The 18258-nt window shown below is 51.7% G+C and overlaps 3 protein-coding genes across 3 annotated transcripts; all 3 read left to right on the top strand.

The window, feature by feature from the left end:
- Window positions 1-3929: 3929 nt before the first annotated feature.
- MFIFM68171_02064 (uncharacterized protein) lies at window positions 3930-4336 on the top strand (the record flags this gene model as incomplete). The annotated part of the gene is made up of 2 exons (XM_071057486.1): window positions 3930-4073; window positions 4136-4336. 2 exons carry the CDS (start codon window positions 3930-3932, stop codon window positions 4334-4336), a joined length of 345 nt encoding a protein of 114 aa, XP_070913587.1.
- A 32-nt stretch (window positions 4337-4368) lies between these two features.
- On the top strand, window positions 4369-4797 carry MFIFM68171_02063 (uncharacterized protein; the record flags this gene model as incomplete). Its single annotated transcript, XM_071057485.1, has 2 exons — window positions 4369-4587; window positions 4759-4797. 2 exons carry the CDS (start codon window positions 4369-4371, stop codon window positions 4795-4797), a joined length of 258 nt encoding a protein of 85 aa, XP_070913586.1.
- An 11019-nt stretch (window positions 4798-15816) lies between these two features.
- Window positions 15817-16479, top strand: MFIFM68171_02062 (uncharacterized protein; the record flags this gene model as incomplete). Its single annotated transcript, XM_071057484.1, has 3 exons — window positions 15817-16046; window positions 16105-16245; window positions 16308-16479. The coding sequence occupies 3 exons, from the start codon at window positions 15817-15819 to the stop codon at window positions 16477-16479; spliced, it is 543 nt and encodes a 180-aa protein (XP_070913585.1).
- Window positions 16480-18258: the final 1779 nt, after the last annotated feature.

Here is an 18258-nt window from a genome sequence, read left to right as displayed (position 1 = left end):
TCCCATCCGCGCTTAGCAAACGAATAAAAACCCGTTCCATTTCTCCGGGTCGCTTGATCACCTGAGCCAAGTTCGGTCTGCCTAAGCTGTGGTTGACCAGTTGCGCCCAACAGGTGTTAACAAAAATAGTAGGCTGTGGAAGATTTAAGAACCAATGTTCAAGGTGAGAAGAAAGAGACTGGAACGTAACCGTGCCACAACATATCGTTATGTCCGTACCGAAGAGCTGGAGCGAGTGGTTAGCACCCCTCCTTCGGATGAGGGGAACAATCAGGCTCTCTCACCTTTTGATCTTCCTCCCTTCCCACTATCGTCTACGTCTGAGAACGGCCTCCCTACTCCGCCAGCAGTTTCGAATGACACAGGTTCGATACTCCTGTTGGAGTTCTCTGAGCTCCTTCGCTCTGGGGACTTGGGAGGCGCTTCCTCGCTTCTTGGCTCTGACCTCGTCGGAGACAACCATCCCTTGCCAACCAACGGCCTTCCTCCTATGATAGTTTGATCTATTTAACGTGAATGTCCAAGGCACATTAGTATTTATCACCAGGCCAGAGTAGCCTAGGACTTGGGAGAGCAGGGCGGAGGTGCTCGCTTCGGTTTGGAGAGTAGATAGTAATGAACAGCAACTGGGTTTGCCGGTTGTAAATTTGCGGCAATACAGTGCCTCCTTCGGTGTTAAGGTTGTCCATTGTATTGGGTTCGTCGAGTCCGGACCCGGGCCCCGATGCCGAGGGGGTCAGATCGGCAAAAGTGGGGATACGGTGCGGCGCAGTGTGGAGTGAGGGGTAATACGGAGCGGCGGAAAATGCCGAGTGGTGCAATATGGAGTGTGCGGCGCAATACTGGAGCGTACGGCAGCAATGCAATGGTGCCATGACATAGTACCACCTTGTCTAGCCACTGGCGCACCATAGTTTCTTTTCTGATTCCTTTCGCGTACTAGCCTATAGTGAAATTCCCTAAGTTGCGCTACAATAGTCATGACAGCACATTGCACTTGCGTGTACCCTCTGGTTATACGCCGTGCCCATAATGACCTCTAAGAGGTCGCTTGTGAACAAGAGACCGTCTTTAGCCGGCTCGCCTCGGTAGCCCTCGATCGTGTGTCAAAGTGGTTTATAGGCGACAGCTTCGGCGACGGTGCGAGGGACCCGGTATAGGATTCGGTCGCTATAGGCTGGTAGCATGGAGGGAAGAGTAGTGGGAGTTGACTTTGCGTTGCCGGCTCTATTGGTATGTATCCCGCCAGACGTTCAAGCTCCTCTAGGTGCCTTTTAAGCTTTTTGCCTATTGAAATGTTAGTTTGCTTGCTACTATACCTTCTACAAAGATTTACATACGGTATTTACGCTGGGCAGGCGGTCCTGTAACTTTCTGCGCTGGGCAGGGTCTGAAATTTTTGTCCAGTCCTCGTCAGGGTTTGCGAAGCTGCTAAAGGTGCTGCTGGTGCTGTAGTTCCTCCTCCTTATAGGAACTCGTAGTGCGGACTTTGCAAATTAAGAAACAAACCCGTGGATGTAGAGGCAGTGAGATGGCAAAGAGCCTACCGGCAGAAGAAGAACGGCGACTCGATCCGCTTTGACCTCAATTCCGGCGTGGCTTAGCGGCATTGTTTGACCGCGCCGCGGCGCAGTTATCTACTCTAAGGATGCACTCTGGGCAAAGCAGGTACGGCCGTCGCGGTTGACTCGGCGACGGCGTGGTTGATTCGCCCAGTCCTCTATTTAACACACCAAGAACACCGTCAAGAAATATATTAGGGAACACTCAGCACTCAGCGTCCATCCGAATGTCCAATATCTCGAGTTACCTTATACCCACTCTTGGGCCCCGGACTTCAAGTCTCAGGAATGGCCGGAGCTCTCTGGACTGCGCCTGGGCATGCACCTCGGCAGCGACCCGGGCTGAACCAATATGCCTGCGAAGTACTGGAGAAGTTGGGCACTTTTTTGAGATGACATGACAGGCAAGAAGGAAGCAGAGAGACGACTCCTTTCGGCGAACAATAAAGCGCTCCGAACACAAATTCAAGACCTTCGTCTCTGTCTCGAGCATGCCCTTGCTTGCTGGACGGAAAACAACGAAACGCTACAGCAGCAGGTTCGCAATCTTGATCGCTGTTTTAGTCACTTTAGGACGCCCGAATCTCACAACGAATTCGACGCTCGTTTCGCCAACAATCGTCGTCAGAGATGTTGACGTCTCTGACGACGATATTTACCAGACTGCCGACGACGTCTCCCTGACTGCTACAGCTTCGAGCTGCTAAAAAAGTGTCGCGACATTACCACCAATATTTCTGTGAGCCTTATATCTCTACCTCTCTATACATGTCTACCACTAACGATCATATAGACAGATGTACTGCAATCCAGGGAGCGGCGGGATTTTGGATTGGTCTGGGGGATGATCTTGTTCAGAGTCAGAGGGTTATTTCTTATAATAATAAACATCGTAACAAAAGTGCCCGGAGTGTGACAAGTCCTTCCCTCAGCCGTCGAACGTCAAGGCGCATATGAAGGTACATATAGAGAGGGTGTGTAGGTTCGCGAACTGCCAGAGAACTTTTACGGGGAAGGGCAACCTCAAGGTATTTCGCTTCTTTTGCACTACCTACCAAACACCGTGTGGAACTGACCTCGAAAACTAGGCATATAAAAACACGTCGGGGAGATCCATCATCCTGCACTTCTCGTGCTTGTTACTCCCAGAAAGCTGCGGTTTCCGACACCGCATCCTCCACCATTGGGTGACTCCAGAACAATCCTCCACTGGCACTATCCGCTGACCGAACATAATCTTCGGGATGCTTGAGAGTGGGCTGGCCATCGACTTTCCAAACCGGCCGTCCACTGAAGAACTCTCGGCTATGCTCTGTCAAGGTACCAACTGTAAGAGGCTTGGCCGCAGGAACCGCTTGACATCTGCGGAATCCCTGTACCATGAGTCTATAGAGCGCGTATCGTATCGTACACGTAGAACCTTGGGCCGAGATAATCTAGCAGTCGACCGGGCAGTTCACATTCCTAATATGTTCGGGCTCGCGGGCTCGAAACTGGAGGATCAATAGGAATTGGCCGTCCCAACAGAACACCTGGGGACATTGGTACTTCTCGGCATACCTGATAGCTTCAAAATTAGTCAAAAATTGATATAGGGAGTTATACGTAATAGAGTATTCAAGTCAGTAGTAGTAAGCAAGAGTACTTGCCCGCGCAGTTCACGCGCCAGTTTCTGCTGTACGCCACGCAAGCAGGTTTCTCTTTACTTCACCAATTGCCACAGGATACCTCTGGCTATGGAGATACACCCCGTAGGTGGAATCTACATTTTCCGCGATATTTATCTCGCTCAGCGGTTTAGTGTGGCAAGTCTGAGCGATAGCAGGATATCTTGCTTAAGCCGCCAGTACGACATCGGATATCTCGGTGTTCCACTAATGTTCTACATCAGCCTCGGTCTCAAGTCTCCAAAACCTCTCGTTTGGTGGATAGGCGGGCTCGCTGCCTCGTTTCCCCTCGTCCTCGTAGAGTGGCAGCAACGCTGGCTCAAACCTAGCATTGACGGTGCCATCTCAGGCGACAATACTGTGAACCAAGAGGTTTTGTATCGGTGGGTACGGACAAGCCCATGATTTGTCCGTATAGGACACAAACTTCGGGTTATACACGGCGTTGAGAGAATGCTGGAGAATGAGCTCGTATGCCGAAGGCATGGTAAGTGGTCACAACAAGTCTTCGGGTAAAAAGGTTTGGGAATTTGAGTTCATAAAATTACAAAAATCTTTCTCTGCACCTACCCAACGCTCAACCCTGAGAGGTCACGTGGCTCAAGCGAATCGAGCACGCGTGCACTGGCGGTTGGAACACTTGGCGGTTGGAACACTTGCCTCAACCTCGCGTACAAAGAATCAGCTGGCGTGTCTTTCCATGGATGTGCACAAACCCCAGCCGCCGGGCGCTCCGGCTGGCAATTATGAAAGCCGTCTACCCAAACCCGGGGAACCTAAGCATTACCAGCTTTCAGCGGCGCGTCTAGGGTCGACCCAGCAAGAGCCTCCGACAAAGCCAGTTGTAAGTGCCACACTTCTTACGATCTAAGCACCCGAATTACAAGTTAACTGGACAGGGGAAAGCACTTTTGGTTCAGGACCCGTTATATCTCTGCCCTCGCTTCAGAGATCTCCAATCATCATCCACATGTTCTTAGGCTCCATATTCGCCCGTCGATAGTACCCAGCTTGATCGCATCTAGCATCAAATTCCTGCCCGCCTTTGTTCAGTCCTGGGCCAAACTGCTTTACCCGAATGGTTCCTTCCAGACTACGTCGTCCTAAAGGCACGGAAACCCGGCGAAGAGGTGGAGATCATGGAAGAGTACTTTGACATTGAGATCGACGCATACAGCCGACTCACACCTCTGCAAGGAGTGGTTATACCACGATTTTACGGCTGCCTGACGTTTCAGGGAACAAGAGCCATGATACTCCAATATCTCGGAGGCATCTCACTCTCCTCGCCTGAGGGTGCAATGTTGAATCTGGAGGAGCTGTCAACTCTGCTCCACACGTGCTACCGAGCACTCCACGTATTTGGCGTGCAGCAGGATGACACCAACTTGTCAAACTTCCAGCTTCTAGATGGGAAATAAATGGTGCTGGATCTTGAGAGCGCTGTGTTCTATTACTCCGCGGATGACCTGGCTTTTTTTCTGGCCTCAAGCAGTAGGCATCTAGCTGGGATGTACCTAGCAATGCAGGCTTACTATCGGCACGAGGGTTCCTTGGAAGCAGCCTGATCAGAGGTACCTACATAGGTAGCATAAGTAAAGACCTGCAGATGACGCGCAGCTCTTCTATCACGATGTCCGCGTCGTTTGTTAGCAAAGCAAAAGCATAGGTCGCCTCGCTGGCCCCGATATGTGTTTAAGTTGCACGCCGCTGAATGTGCCGCCCGGCCCACATACGCCGGCTTCACACATCTGCCGCTCGCACGCCGCCGAATACGCCGCCCCGGCCCCACATGTACGTCGTTCTACCCGCTCGCCGCTGAATGCGCCGTATATACGCCGCTAGCACCGAATGCGCAAAGGATGGGGGCCCAAGGATTTGATTGCCTTCCCTATTCTCTCTTACTCAATCACTATCTGGTTCAGGACAACGGTCAGAACCATCGGAGTATGACGAAGAAACTGGTCACAGCTGCCGCCACATCCCGGTTAGCTGCTGGACCAGAGCCTTGAAGTTCGTTGTATGGTGAGTTTTGACCAGAATCCAAATCTTCCACCCGATGAGCGTCGGATTGTAAGAGCGAAGGTCTGTATCCTCACAATGGAACGCAGTCTCTGAGGCTTCGTCGCCAATGTGGGCATAGAGTGTAGAGACTCCAGGGACAACGCCAAGCTACGTAACTTCGTCACCAGAAGAAAAGCAGTCTTGAAGCTCTACTGCAGTAGACACTGAAAGGGGGCCAACGTAGTAAGGAATCCGTTCTTTTGGTAGGTTCTGGACCAGGCTCTCGAGATACTGTTCCGCATCATCCTCGGAAAGTTCTGCGACTTTCTCGAAATCTGGAAGCCGGAACTCCTTCGATGGATAGATGGTCAGCATAAAGACGCCATATCCCGTTGTCCAAGAAATTATCTAAATTGACACTACCCTGTTCTAGACAATAAGGGATAGTATGAAATTGCCTCTCGAGAATGCAAACAACGGGCAAAACTCACCAAAAACTTAATTCCAAACCGCTAGGTACGACAAGCAGCTCAGCACACAAGCCAATAAGGAAAAAGGACAGAAGTGGGGAAAATCTCCGGAAGAGAGAGATGGCGAACTCTAAAACTGGATGTAAGCTACATCAGGATGTAAGCTACATCAGGACTATAGTGCCCGGATTTATTTCTCCATATCGATACCTCGGACACGAAAAGATTTCGTCTTTCGGTCTAGCAAGGAAGTGTTGCCCAATATTACCAAGTGACCTTGTAAACATCCTTTCCCCTTATGACGGCACTGTTGCTAACGATAAAAGGAAATGCTCTCTACCCACCACCACCAACTGTAAATACGGGGACTGATGGTATAAAGCTAGAAGCCGCGGCAGTCGGCTTCTGAAGGAGGTACCTGCTCCCATATGTAAACAAGATTAGCTACGCTGATAGGCCAGCCGGAATTGATTCATACCCCTTACCTGAACCTCATTTTCTGTTGTTAAAATACTCCCAATCCCATTTCTCAAATGCGAGAAACTCCTTATAGCTCAGATGCTAGTAGGCCTGACAGCTTCTCCCCAATCTCGATTTCCATTCCTATGACTCAGATGCTGGTGGGACCTACTAGTAGACACTGCATCCCCAATTCCATTTCCCAAACGCAAAAAACTCACTCAGATGCTGGTAAACCTACTAGTAGACCTACTGCAAGAAACTCCTGCTCAGATGCTAATAGTGTCGCAAACTTGTCCAGAGACGGGAGGCTAGCGAGAGGGTTACGCGGTTTTAATTCTTGTACCCAAAGGCAATGGAAGGATGCAAAAAAGTTTTTTGGTAGGAGAAACAAGGCTACAGAAAGTCGAACTGGTGGGAGAGCATCCCTTGACGCTACCAGCAGAGCCAACCTGGCGCCAACATAGAACCAAAGTTGATAGAAGATGGCATATCCATGACCCTGCGTTTCCATCTTAACAAGATAATATATACACGAGCGATAATAAGACGAAGGCATCACTTTTCCCAACCAGGCAGGCGGCGCCTTAGGTCTTTCTTCGGATTCCTAAGCTAATTAGCCTTTGTCTCAAAATGTCCGCGACATGCCTTACCTTCACAGACGCGAAGAATCGCGCAACTACAGCTTCGCCACAGCACAGACATATTTCGGCGCGCTCCGTTTCATATCTTCGTCGGTAATGGCTGTCTGAGCGAGCACGACTTGTATCCATCGCCTGATGTCTGACCACTGAAGAATATGGCCACCAAGAGCCAACCTTATACGGTACTTCCGGAATGCCCATCCTATCGATGGTACGTGTAACGGACCTCTCTCTTGCTTGCAAGTACAAGCGTGCTGGGGCGGCAGTGGTTTATCGTTCACGGCCTGGTAGAGCGGTGCAATCACCTCGAGCATACCCATGGCCTGATCTATATACTAAACGTCAATCTAGATGCCAGCTTTCGGGGCTGTCCGTCTAACTCTATTCCTGTTGGCAGCCAGGGAGGAGTCATGTGGCCTCACATTTGTCCAAGTTTGGATGTGTTGCAGGTCCAGGCCCACTAGCGTCCCCTCGGCGGTGGAGAGGTTTGATGCCAGTTCTCGGCACTCAGAGTCCCTCTCTGGCATACAGCCAATTGGTTGTCTCGAAGCCTGGTCCGACGCTAAGTATAAGTTCGGCAGGGATGCGAGTCCCACCCCGAATGAGCGACCTGCGTGGTAGTGAGAGCTGGAACACTCCAAGAGGTCGGCTGCAGACGGGCTCGCCTCCGGGCGGCTCAAACAAGGGACTCCTTCACTGTCAGCGTCTCAGGGGATATCGAGCACATGCGCTCTAAATTTGCGAAAAGCACTGTGAATAAACTGCTATGGCCAGGGTTGTTCCTCGCAACATGTCGCAGGAACGCGAGGCGTAGTCCAAGCAGCTGAATTTTGGTTGATCTACTAGTAAGCGCGCCGGCGCCAGAAATGCATGCGGGGCAAACAGGGACAACTGAGCCAATCGCTTGAGACAAAGGTTGGATCAATCAGGAGATGCTCTATCAGGCAGCACAGAGCAGCGAAACCCAGGGGCAGGTGATCTAGGGGGATCACAGAGCAATAAAGGAATAAGTCCAGCACATAAGTCACTTGTTAGGTCGAATTTCAGAAGTTCCTCAGTAAGCAATTCAAGACACCCTTTGAGAGAAACACTGCTTGTGCATTGTTAGTACCCCTTTGGCTACACCGAATCTTACCCATCCTCTCAGAGGAGTTCGGCTTGAGGTTCATCACATGTCTTTAGGAATTAGTGCAACGCGCAAAACCAGCGTTTCCCTAGTTTAAAGCATGGATGTCTCTTATATAAGGATTACTCTGGAATGTGCCTATGGTGGTTGGGCGCAACGAATCTCCACAAATGTCTTTGGCAATCGTGGCATTTCCTCCTCAGTTGCCTCAACCGCAACCCACATTTTATCTCAGTAACGCCCCATCATTCCACGTTTTCTCCAGATTGATATAGGAATGGCGTCCGAGACGGCCAAGGCTGCCAAGAATATATTGGGACGGCAAGCGATCTCGGTGCTGGAGACGCAAGTTGCAAAATTCGAAGCCATGTCCATTATCCTCCCTACGTCGGCACCGCGAGCAACGGATCAGGCTAAGCAGATCATCGACCTGACCGCGAGATTGACCAACGCGATGACCAAGATTCGCCAAGCGGTCGAGCTAGCTGCGGCAGATTCTCAACAGGCCGCCGAGGCGAAGCTTCGGGACATGCACGCCACCGCGAACTCCAAAAAAGCAAGATGGTGGAGGCCGACAAGCTGGAGTCTTCGCGGACGGCCATGGCGAACTTTAGATTGGCGTTTGGTCGAGCAAGATCCACCGAGCACCTTACCCAGGGTGCAAAACAAGCCAACGCCACCAAGGTCTCTCGGGCCCGTACAGTTCGTGCCTTGTGTGAGAGCCACCCTGACGCTGTGGTTATGCTCTTGACAAGCTACCCAATCAAAAGCTGGGCTGGAAGCAAACCCGCCGTTTTCGATGGTATTATCTCGCATCTCAAGAACACGACGGAAGAGACGCAATGGCCGGCCGGCCTCTTAGAAATCATGGATAAGCTTCGGCAAAAGTGGCAAATGAGCAGCGAATTTGGACGACTTTATGGTACGTTCCACGGTGTGGTTGCATGGCAGTCAGGCAAACCAAAACCTTAGTGAGGGGTCAGTGAGCAACTCGTGTCCCAAACAGGGACGGAGCGGATGCTGCTGGTCGGCCACTGAATTTTTGTGACCCCTTCAAGAGATGAAGAAGTTACGGCGATTCCTGTTGTCGAAATGCAATTCAAACGAGATACAATGTTTTTGTCGGGATAGCGGACACGAATATTTGAGAAATTGGTGTTTGGGTGAAGGCGGGGTTGGCGGGGTTGGCGGGGTTGTAGGGGGCCGTAGGGGTTGTGGGCTCAAAAAGAGCAGGTGCGACTCCATTCGACTCATCAGGCAATCGGGCATTAACAATTTGCGACAGAAGCGAACAAACTCTCCGTGTAATTACAGACTGAGGCAGCTGGACACACACCACATTGAAAGCATATTCACGAAAGGACGCGACTTTTGGAACATGTTTTGCTTGTTGCCGGAGCCTGGGTATTATGAACGGCAGCCATGACCCCCGGAGCCTTTTGTAAGGTGGTCATTAAGTTGAGGGGAGCCGGTTCGAGGCCCCTTCCCCACACCCCAATTTTTTTTTTTTTTTTATTTATTTATATTTTAAGGTGGGGGAGGTTGAGGGGAGGGTCTTCCCCTCACCACTGATAATTCAGCTGGCGTCTATCGCGGCATTTTGGCATTTTGGCATTTTGTGACACTGCGCGGGAATTCACAGCGCCAGAGGCCGACAAAGTAGACATCAGTAGGGCTGATGCCGGAGAATTGAATTTCTGGAAACCAAGGTGAAGTCCCCTTCCATCAACTTCTGCAACTCCACAGTATGGTTGCATCGGGCAATTCCTGAAAATTAAAAATCCATTACCTGTCCTGATTTTACGACTCGGAAAGGTAACCCGGGAATGACTTCTCTGGGAATATTAATTCCTCGCCGCAGTTAATTTCTGGAAACTAAAATTCCGATCCTTGTCTCCTAGACACATCTTATAATCTAGAAAGGTGATTTTTCTGCAGCTTTACATAGTTAATTTCTGGAAACTAAAGTTTGGGCCTGTATTTATTTTCCAAGATAACTGCATCATGTCGACTAATCCAAGTGTCCGCAAGAGGGCAAACGCAGCCCCCTAGAAAGCAGGGAAATCTCCAAGCCTTGCTGGAGACGCCACCCGCGCAATGTTCTGACGAATGAGCCGGAACAAGGGCCGCAGACTGGTTGACCTCGGCTCTATCCAGGAGAGGTTGTGAAGGTCCAGACTTCTATTTTCAGTCGGGCGAGATTTAACGAACCTCGTGAGGTGTGAAAAAAATGCAAGTCTACTTGCATGACCGACAATGACGTGGACCAAGACTGATGGACAGCTGGAGTCTCCCGCAGACGCGGTGTGGTTGCTTGACGACTTACCGACCTTCATGCGTGGTCTGAGATCAACGGAAGTTCTTGCTTGCCCTATGTAACATTCGCTTCACATTCCATAACGAGCGCTTAATCGTTCTCCAAAACTCACAGACGACCGAAGCTTAGATTGCTATAGTAAGTCAGCCGGACTTAGCCAAATGTGAAATGCGGGCTAATGTCAGGGTAGTGGGCTCTCACGGAAAGAAGCTTCAAGAAGGAGTAGCGACTTGCGAAGAAGCGCCAGCCCCTGAAGAGGCACCTACCGCCAGCAAGATGTCAGGGCCTGAAATATTTCCTTCGCCAGACACTAAATCATCGGCGGATCCTCTTCCGGACGCTCCCGGACGCTCCCGGACACGGCGGTCCGGGTCCTGCTGATGGGGCTCCGGAGGGTGGGGAAGATTCGCACGCATCTGACAATCCAACCGATCAAGATGTGTGGAAGAACGCAGCAATCTATGCGGTAGAACAGGTGGACAGATAGGGCGGAGGAGAGCTGTCATTGTTCCTAGAAGACGGGGCATGAGTCGTGTAGATCTGCTATGAATGAAATACGGCCTGGACCGTTATACGCTGCATTGCTCTAGCGGGTGTTACGTAGAATCAGAAGCTTGTTCCTTGTTTGTACGCGTGGTTGGGGTTGGATGAGACCATGAGTGGAGATCTCCAGGGACGTCGTAGAATAAACGCACCGATGATTTTATATTCTCAGCCATGTCCCCATAAAGACTCCATAGACTTGTCACCAGGAGGACGTTAACTCAATCAACTCATAATATCTTACTTTGTCATAGATCATGCCAGTGTTCATGAAGTGCCTACCTCAGCGTCAAGGCTGACGCCCTTGAGGTCACCAGTTACGGGACCACGGCGGAATCCCCGTAACAGGAAATGTCTACGTTAGAGACGTACTACATCCTAGTCCAGCTTTTGCCTCCTGCTAACGAGTCGAGCGGTCTGGATACGCTAGGTTTGAATGATATAGCTTGCTTATATCCTAGCGCTATTTAACTTGGCTCTTTTCTAGGATTTTGCAATCTTCACTTTCAGCCAGGCGAATCTCAGCTAGAGATGGGCACTCCTATCCCTTTGTCTGTGGATCTATTTCACAAAGAGGGCGTCTCTTCGTACTATGGGAAATGTCTTTCAATACTATGGCCCCACTTAAAAATGGCCCATGCGTGCGCACTAAGCCTAATTCGGCTGCATCCATCAAGATGGACACGACAATGGACATAAGGCACACAAGTTCAAGCAAAAACGCCACCAAACACTGCAATTGCAATTGACGTTGTCAAAGTGCTCAATTCGTTGATATCTTACAAGGCCCAAATAGGCGCTGTTTTCCCACAGTTTGACGGCCCAGTTGTCCATCTGCCTGTCCATCTGCCTATCCATCTGACTAAGCGCCTCCCCTGCTTCCACGCCCTCTACCACGCCCTCTACCACGCCCTCCTCGCGATCGTTGTGGCGCCGCTTGACTGGCGATACTCTCGTTGTTGTTGTCGTTGTTGTTGTCTTCCTGCGCGCCTGCGCTGCCCATTCGTGGAGGTCGTCAGTCAGCTTAGCAAGAGTGTCGTATTCGTACGTAAGAAGCTTGTGGTTGTGCGGGGGGTTCGTCAACGGTTGAGGCAACTCTTCCTGCTCGCTCTCGCTGTCGCTATCGCCATCGATTTCGACGTCGGCATCGAAATTCATCACGAGAGGCTCGCGCGCAGCCATATCTATCACAGATTAGCAGTGGAATAAAGTCTACGCAAGCACTTACCTAGGTCAATTAAGCGCGTAGTTCAACGCTCAATTGAAGGCGATCCTAGAGCTCTTGTCGACGTTGTTGTACGCAAGATAGCAAAGAAGTTATCGTGATGGTGGTGATGGATGGAAAAAAAGGCGGTATGGGCAGTAGTGTGGCAGTATTCAATGGAGCTCTGCCGAAATGGGCCTAGTGTGGGCTGAGTGCGCGCGCATGGGCCATTTTTAAGTGGGGCCATAGTATTGAAAGACATTTCCCATAGTACGAAGAGACGCCCTCTTCACAAAAGCTGTCAAGCTAGCTTCGTATTTCCGGGAGTACCCTCATACTTTTCTACGCTTCTTTTTAATTCCGGCCTTACCACCTGTGGGCTTATTTTCACTCTTTTCTGCCAATCCATGCCGCTGTTACCTTCTGGGACCAGACCTGGGACGGAAGATAGGTAATCGGATGAGACTAAGATGGCGTGAAGCATTTCCGTCTCCCGGCTCTACATTGATCTCAAAGGGTTTCGTACCGTGGTGTAGCTGATTGGGCAGCAACCGGAAAAAGGGGTCACGAGTGGGAAAGAAGGCCTAGCCAGAACAAATTCCGTTTGGCATTCTATGTGACATGTTAACACACTGGCCGATTTTGGAACCAGTTCACTGGAACACTATGACTACTATTCAGGGCTGGGGATCACCTGTGGCGATTGCGGGGCCTGACGGACCAACCTGGCTCCCCTAGCCCAACCTCGTTCTCTCCGGTTCAACCTTCAGATCCTCGTCCCCAACTCGACTCCCTTCGGCCAGCTATGGGTCAATACAAGCACTTAGGAATTCCATCAACTGAGCGACCAGAAGCTTGATGCGCTGGCCAAAGCCGTTCCCGCCATCGAAAGCTTGCTCGTCAATCGGGAACCGACCAACGCAAACAACAACGAACTTGCGCTCGCAAAGATATGCGATGACTTCCAGCGACTGTTCAACGGGAGAACCAATGTAGGCGTCCACAACCCGCCCAAACGAGCACGGGATAACCCAAGCCCAGTTTACCGATGATCTGGTTCTCGCGCCTGTCCAAGTCCTAAGCGAGTACAGGCTCCGCGTGTTCACTCGACCGATGGTACTCGTGCCGGCCAAGATAACCGAAGACGTTAGGTGGTGACAAAGGACATGCAACTCGGGGCTTATATGTACCTAATGGAAGATGTCACCGTATCTCCAGGGTTGCTGTGTTTGATGCTAAGGCCTGCTCCGGGAAACGGACTGGGAGCAAAGTACCAGGCGGCACATTCCCACTCCCCAGCATAGAATAATGTATCAAAGGGAACTTGCTCGAAGTCCAGTAATGGGATGACAGGAGCAACCATATGGTCGTTCATTCCGGCGGTACCGAAGAAAGTGCAACGAGCGGGGTCGGCCCATATCTTGGCTGGATCGTCCTCGGGCTGGTGAGGCGGTATGGTAAACGCGACATGAAAGGTATCTAGCATAGTATTTTGAAGACAGTACTGAGATCGTCCAAGGTCGATATGTTCTTTGCGTCCTTGCCCTCCGGTCGGGCATGATAACGCTGGAGGGCCAATGAAATCACCATCCGACAATGCAGTGAAGCTGGGGTATATGGATATGCCTCCTTGCAGATCCCGAAAGGCTTGGATGGTGCCCATGCAGCCATCGAATTGGGAGTGTCTGGCGTACGTGCGTTCGTTGTCCCCTGGCACACCAGCCGGGCCCGGCAGCAAGAGCCGAGCTGCGTCCCGTATCGGGCGGACATACGCGTCAGGCTTCGATTTTTGCCTTTGCCGCTTTCGAGGCCGACTCAGGGCAACCGCCGGATACTTTCCATGCCAGTTTGTTGAGCCAGGCGTCCGTTTTGTCGGTGTAATGCGTGAGAAGTCGCTCGGCGGCCTCGGTGCATCGCCATGCGCTTGTGTACTCCTAAACTTCTTTTGCGAATCTTTCTGCGATCATGACGTCCCCAGTTATCCGCATGCGGTCTTTGATTCTGCATTTTCCATTAGGAGGGAAGTCTCGTTGGAGAGAGATGAACTTACGTGGTGCGTCCGATCGCAGCCGGCACGAGCAAACCCCCGCTGTCTCCCAAGTACTTCGCGAGCGCCCTGTACCTCCTCCTCCCAATCGTAGACCAGTCGCCGCAGTTCTTCTTGACGTTATCTAAGGGCCCGACGGAGCCGGGCTGGTCCGAAAGGTATAACGCGAGAGGATCTTCCTTTGGATTGTCGAAGCGAGACTTGAGTCCTGTCTTAGATGGTCGAACAGGAGCAGATAAATTCCTCTCTTTATATCGTCGACGGGGCCGAGCAGGGTCCCTGACAAATCCTTAAGGCGGCGGTAGAGTTGTCGTGGCAAGTCGCCGCCTTCGGGAAGATCGAAGAAACTCTCTGGGTCCGCTGCCTATCCGGCGATGGTGCTCGCTGTAACACATCTCTCCGGTGTATTCCGGACGAGGTAGCGTATGACGACGGAGATGAGTTCGGTGGGGAGTTCGGCCCAGACATCGTCTCCAGTTACTTCGGATAGAAAGCGGTCTAAAGCGTCAAGGAACTGGCCGAGATCAGCGGGCAGGACGGAAACGCGTTCCATAGGGATGAACTAACATCAGCTTCCTTGAGAGCGGCGGCGGAAATTCTGTCTTTCTCGGATTCGGCACAGCCAAGGCTCAAGCGATTCACCAAGATTTGACTTGATGCCACGCCCATGATGACGGTTGTCAGACCAAGTGGACTGAGGGAGCTTTGCGTGACTCCGCATTGAGGTCACGGACTGCCTCCAAACCTAGTGTAGTCGCGGCTGGGGGAGCGCTTCTCACGGCATGTCTGGATCCCGCCACCCAACGACTTCTCTGAGCGGGTTTTGTTCACCACACGTCCAGAGGATGCCACACTACTTTCGGTGTCTCGGGAACCAACGCAAGTAGGACCCACTGTTGTCTTCTCATGGCACGTCGCGGGAACGCCACATTGTCCCCGGGCGCTTTCCCGGCATTAGCCTTAACCTACGAGTCACGCTGCATGTACTGGTACCTGTACATACAATGCTCGGGTGATCAACGCCGGCCAGCGAGCGTTGTTTATTTTCGAAGAAAAAACGGGCGTATCATGAGCAGCCAATAATACTCCAGAGAAAATCATGGGGCGCTGACGGTCCTGATAGGGCGCGTGCGCTCCGGGCACTGGGCCCAGACTAAGCTGTTGACATGGGTTCTGCTTAATCATGGCGAGACCAAGCACAAGCGGCTCTGCCAACCTCAAACCGCTGGGTAACAGGGAGCTGGGTGCGAGAGCTAGGATCCTACAGGTTCCCGTTTGGGGGGGCGGAAGCATGGGGGGCTTAACAGGGTATTGTTTAGGAAAGTGCCAGATATATGCCCAACAATCCATCCTTCCAGCTGCAACGCCGATGTGGTCAAAAATCAACGTCACTATTCCGCCCTCGCCGGTTACGGAGACCTCAAATACATCACTGACTCCTTCGGATTATCTCCAGCAACCATTCCACGAGTGGGCAAGAGCATCAAAACGATACTAATCTACGGCATAGTTGCATACGTCCAGAGCAGGTGCGTGAATGTCCCTTTGTACCGCCTGTTTGGGTGGTGTCTTACTGACACGACGCCACCGGACCCAAAGGGGATTGACTACATTAGAGTCGAGTCTTGGATCTCCCATTAGAGTAGCAATTGGCGAACAGGGGGCTGCTGGATGATTTGAACATGCTTCCTCCCATGCAGGTTTCCCACTTACCCGCCGCGAACCAAACCGATCTCTTTGTGATCTTGATCACCCGGCATTGCACGACACAAAATGGACAACGAATCGCTTGGTGGTACGACCATTGGATACGAGGGAGCGTCACTGGAACATGTCGTTGAGCTGGCCGACTCTGCTCACAGAGGGGTCTCGAGCGGAAGCATTGCCACATCGGTAGACCAGAACCGACAGTATACGCCCAAAGTCCACGGCACACGATACACAGCAAGCCGCGCATTGGGAGCTGCAGTTTCTGAACATCAGGAAGGCCTCATGGCCGCAGTGTAAGTTTGGACCCCCGTTGCTGTTCCGCCAGAGACTCAATGCTAACGCACATGTCAGCCATGCCGCTCACTTACACCTCGCCGGGGATAAGCTGCTTCCCGACCCAATCCCACTGCCTAGCAGATCTTGGTTGAATTGCTGTCTGAACGTCCAGGCGCGAGTCCTAGATGCTGGCACTGGAACTGGGAGTTGGGTGTTGTGAGTTACCAAAACAAGAGCTATGCCCAGAACATTAGTAGCTAACCGTATTGCCCCGACAGTGATGTTGCCGCCTCTTATCTGAATGTCGATGTCGTCGCTGCGGATGATCTACAGATTCAGCCGGCAGACGTTCCTTATAACTGCAGCGTCGAGATCGACGATCTGACTAAGGAATGGACCTGGCTTGACGACCCGTTCGACTTGATCCATGTTCGGGATGCGAGGGGATGAGGAGAAGTGCCTCATATCTGCCGAAACAGTTTCAGATGTCTTAAGCCCGGCGGGTATGTGGTGATAGTCGAATATGAGCTCCAGAAGCGTGACGGCGAGCGATGGCCACCTGCATTCGAGGTCGAAGGTATCCGCAGGATGCTGGCAGATGGGAAATACAGGGAGCATATGGAGAGTGCTGGCTTCAAAAACGTTGATGAAAGAAGACGGGTCATTATCTCAAGTCTTGCCTTTTTGGGGGAAAGACGTTGGAGAAGAAGAGAGCTGGAGTAACGCACCCTGCGGCATGTCTTGGTAGCTTGACTTGCAGGCAAAACAAGGCCTTGTTGCGCTAGACCGCTCAGTACCACAGATGTATAGGTACATGCACAACCCGCGCTCCACGGTCCGGCGCGCGTTAGTACGTACCGAGGCCGAGATCCTCACCAGGGCAAAAAGACACGGCGGGAGCCAGACTGGCAAACCAGTATCGACAACCACATTGCTTACTCCGTGATGCCCTGAAAGTAACGAATCCTGGGCTAAGCACTCTACACGTGTACCAACCGATTCTCCGTTACGCCGACACAAGAGTTCCGTCAGCGGCAGGGGCTTGATCCGCTATACGTTTCTGTATACAGAGGTTAAGTTGTGCGACAGACCCACGGTCGCCCGTAGGGCGCTGAAGAGACGACTGGCTTTTGGCAGGCTTTGAGCAATTTTGTCGCATTCCACTTCTATCCGCGTCTCATTTCGTAATGCGAGGTGTACCAGTCTAGACAGGGGTTGATACAGTGCATTGTACTCAAGGATGGGAGGGTTGTTGACACCTACGCGTCGAGACGCTAACCAACCGCACGCCGGACGGCCGAAGCCTGCTAAGGACATCTAGCACTCGGATGCTGAAAGCCCCCAGCCGGTTGCTTGGCTAGTAGCGATCTTCTATCAACCAGGAGCTGTTCATCTTGGAGACCTGCTTCAGTAATGAGTACGACCTGGCGTAGTTATTCCCTTCCACGGATTTTCAAGGGGCGTCGAGAAGTTGCGGATGGACCGGCGGGGTGAACGGGATTGGACACGGCTCAGCCAGAGGGAGAAGGAGTTTGGAAGCGGCTGAATCAAAGCGAAGGAGGGTCTATATTCATAGTTGGTGTCGACCAGTTGTGTTCCCGGCCGCCATACCCGGCCCGAAGGAGCGGCTTTCCAAGGTCCTGGGGCCGGATATCGCCGGGTTTCCAATGCACAACGACCCGGATCACATAGGCTTTTGGGACCTTGGTGGAACCAGCGCCTTTGCCAACCTCCCCGAGCCCAAAGCGCAACCGCGTAGGAGATGGCAGCCCAGGAGAGAACTGCCCAAGGGGTCCTCCATGGTGAGACATGACAGGTTTCACCGTTTCAGAGACATCAGTTGTTTCCCCAGCTCGATCCTCATTCAGTCTTAGTACTCTTTGTGTAAGCCTCCTGGCCTTTGGTACGCTCATTGCTTCCTGTGCTAGACAAACTGGAGGAGCAATGCGGTTATCCTTCCCACGAAGATAAGCTGGAGTACATCAATAGCTACAGTTTGGGAAGCCTCTAACAGCAATGTTTCTCCAGCTTCGGTATCCCGCAGCGGCTATCACATTTATCTATTCTGAAGTCATGAAGAATATCATGAAAGTGTTTCCATATATCTTGGTAGTTCCCCTTTGCGACAACCCTAAGCCACTAGTAATTCCTGTCCAGCCACAACCAGCAACCGACTTCAGTCTCCTTTCCATTTGAAGTACCGCCTGATTGTGACGGAGAGCAGCTTGA

Source organism: Madurella fahalii (genome assembly GCF_045866475.1).
Source record: "Madurella fahalii IFM 68171 DNA, scaffold_1, whole genome shotgun sequence".
Taxonomy (NCBI): domain Eukaryota; kingdom Fungi; phylum Ascomycota; class Sordariomycetes; order Sordariales; genus Madurella; species Madurella fahalii.
Note: the sequence above shows the minus strand (reverse complement) of the source record. Positions and strands in the feature narration are given on the sequence as shown.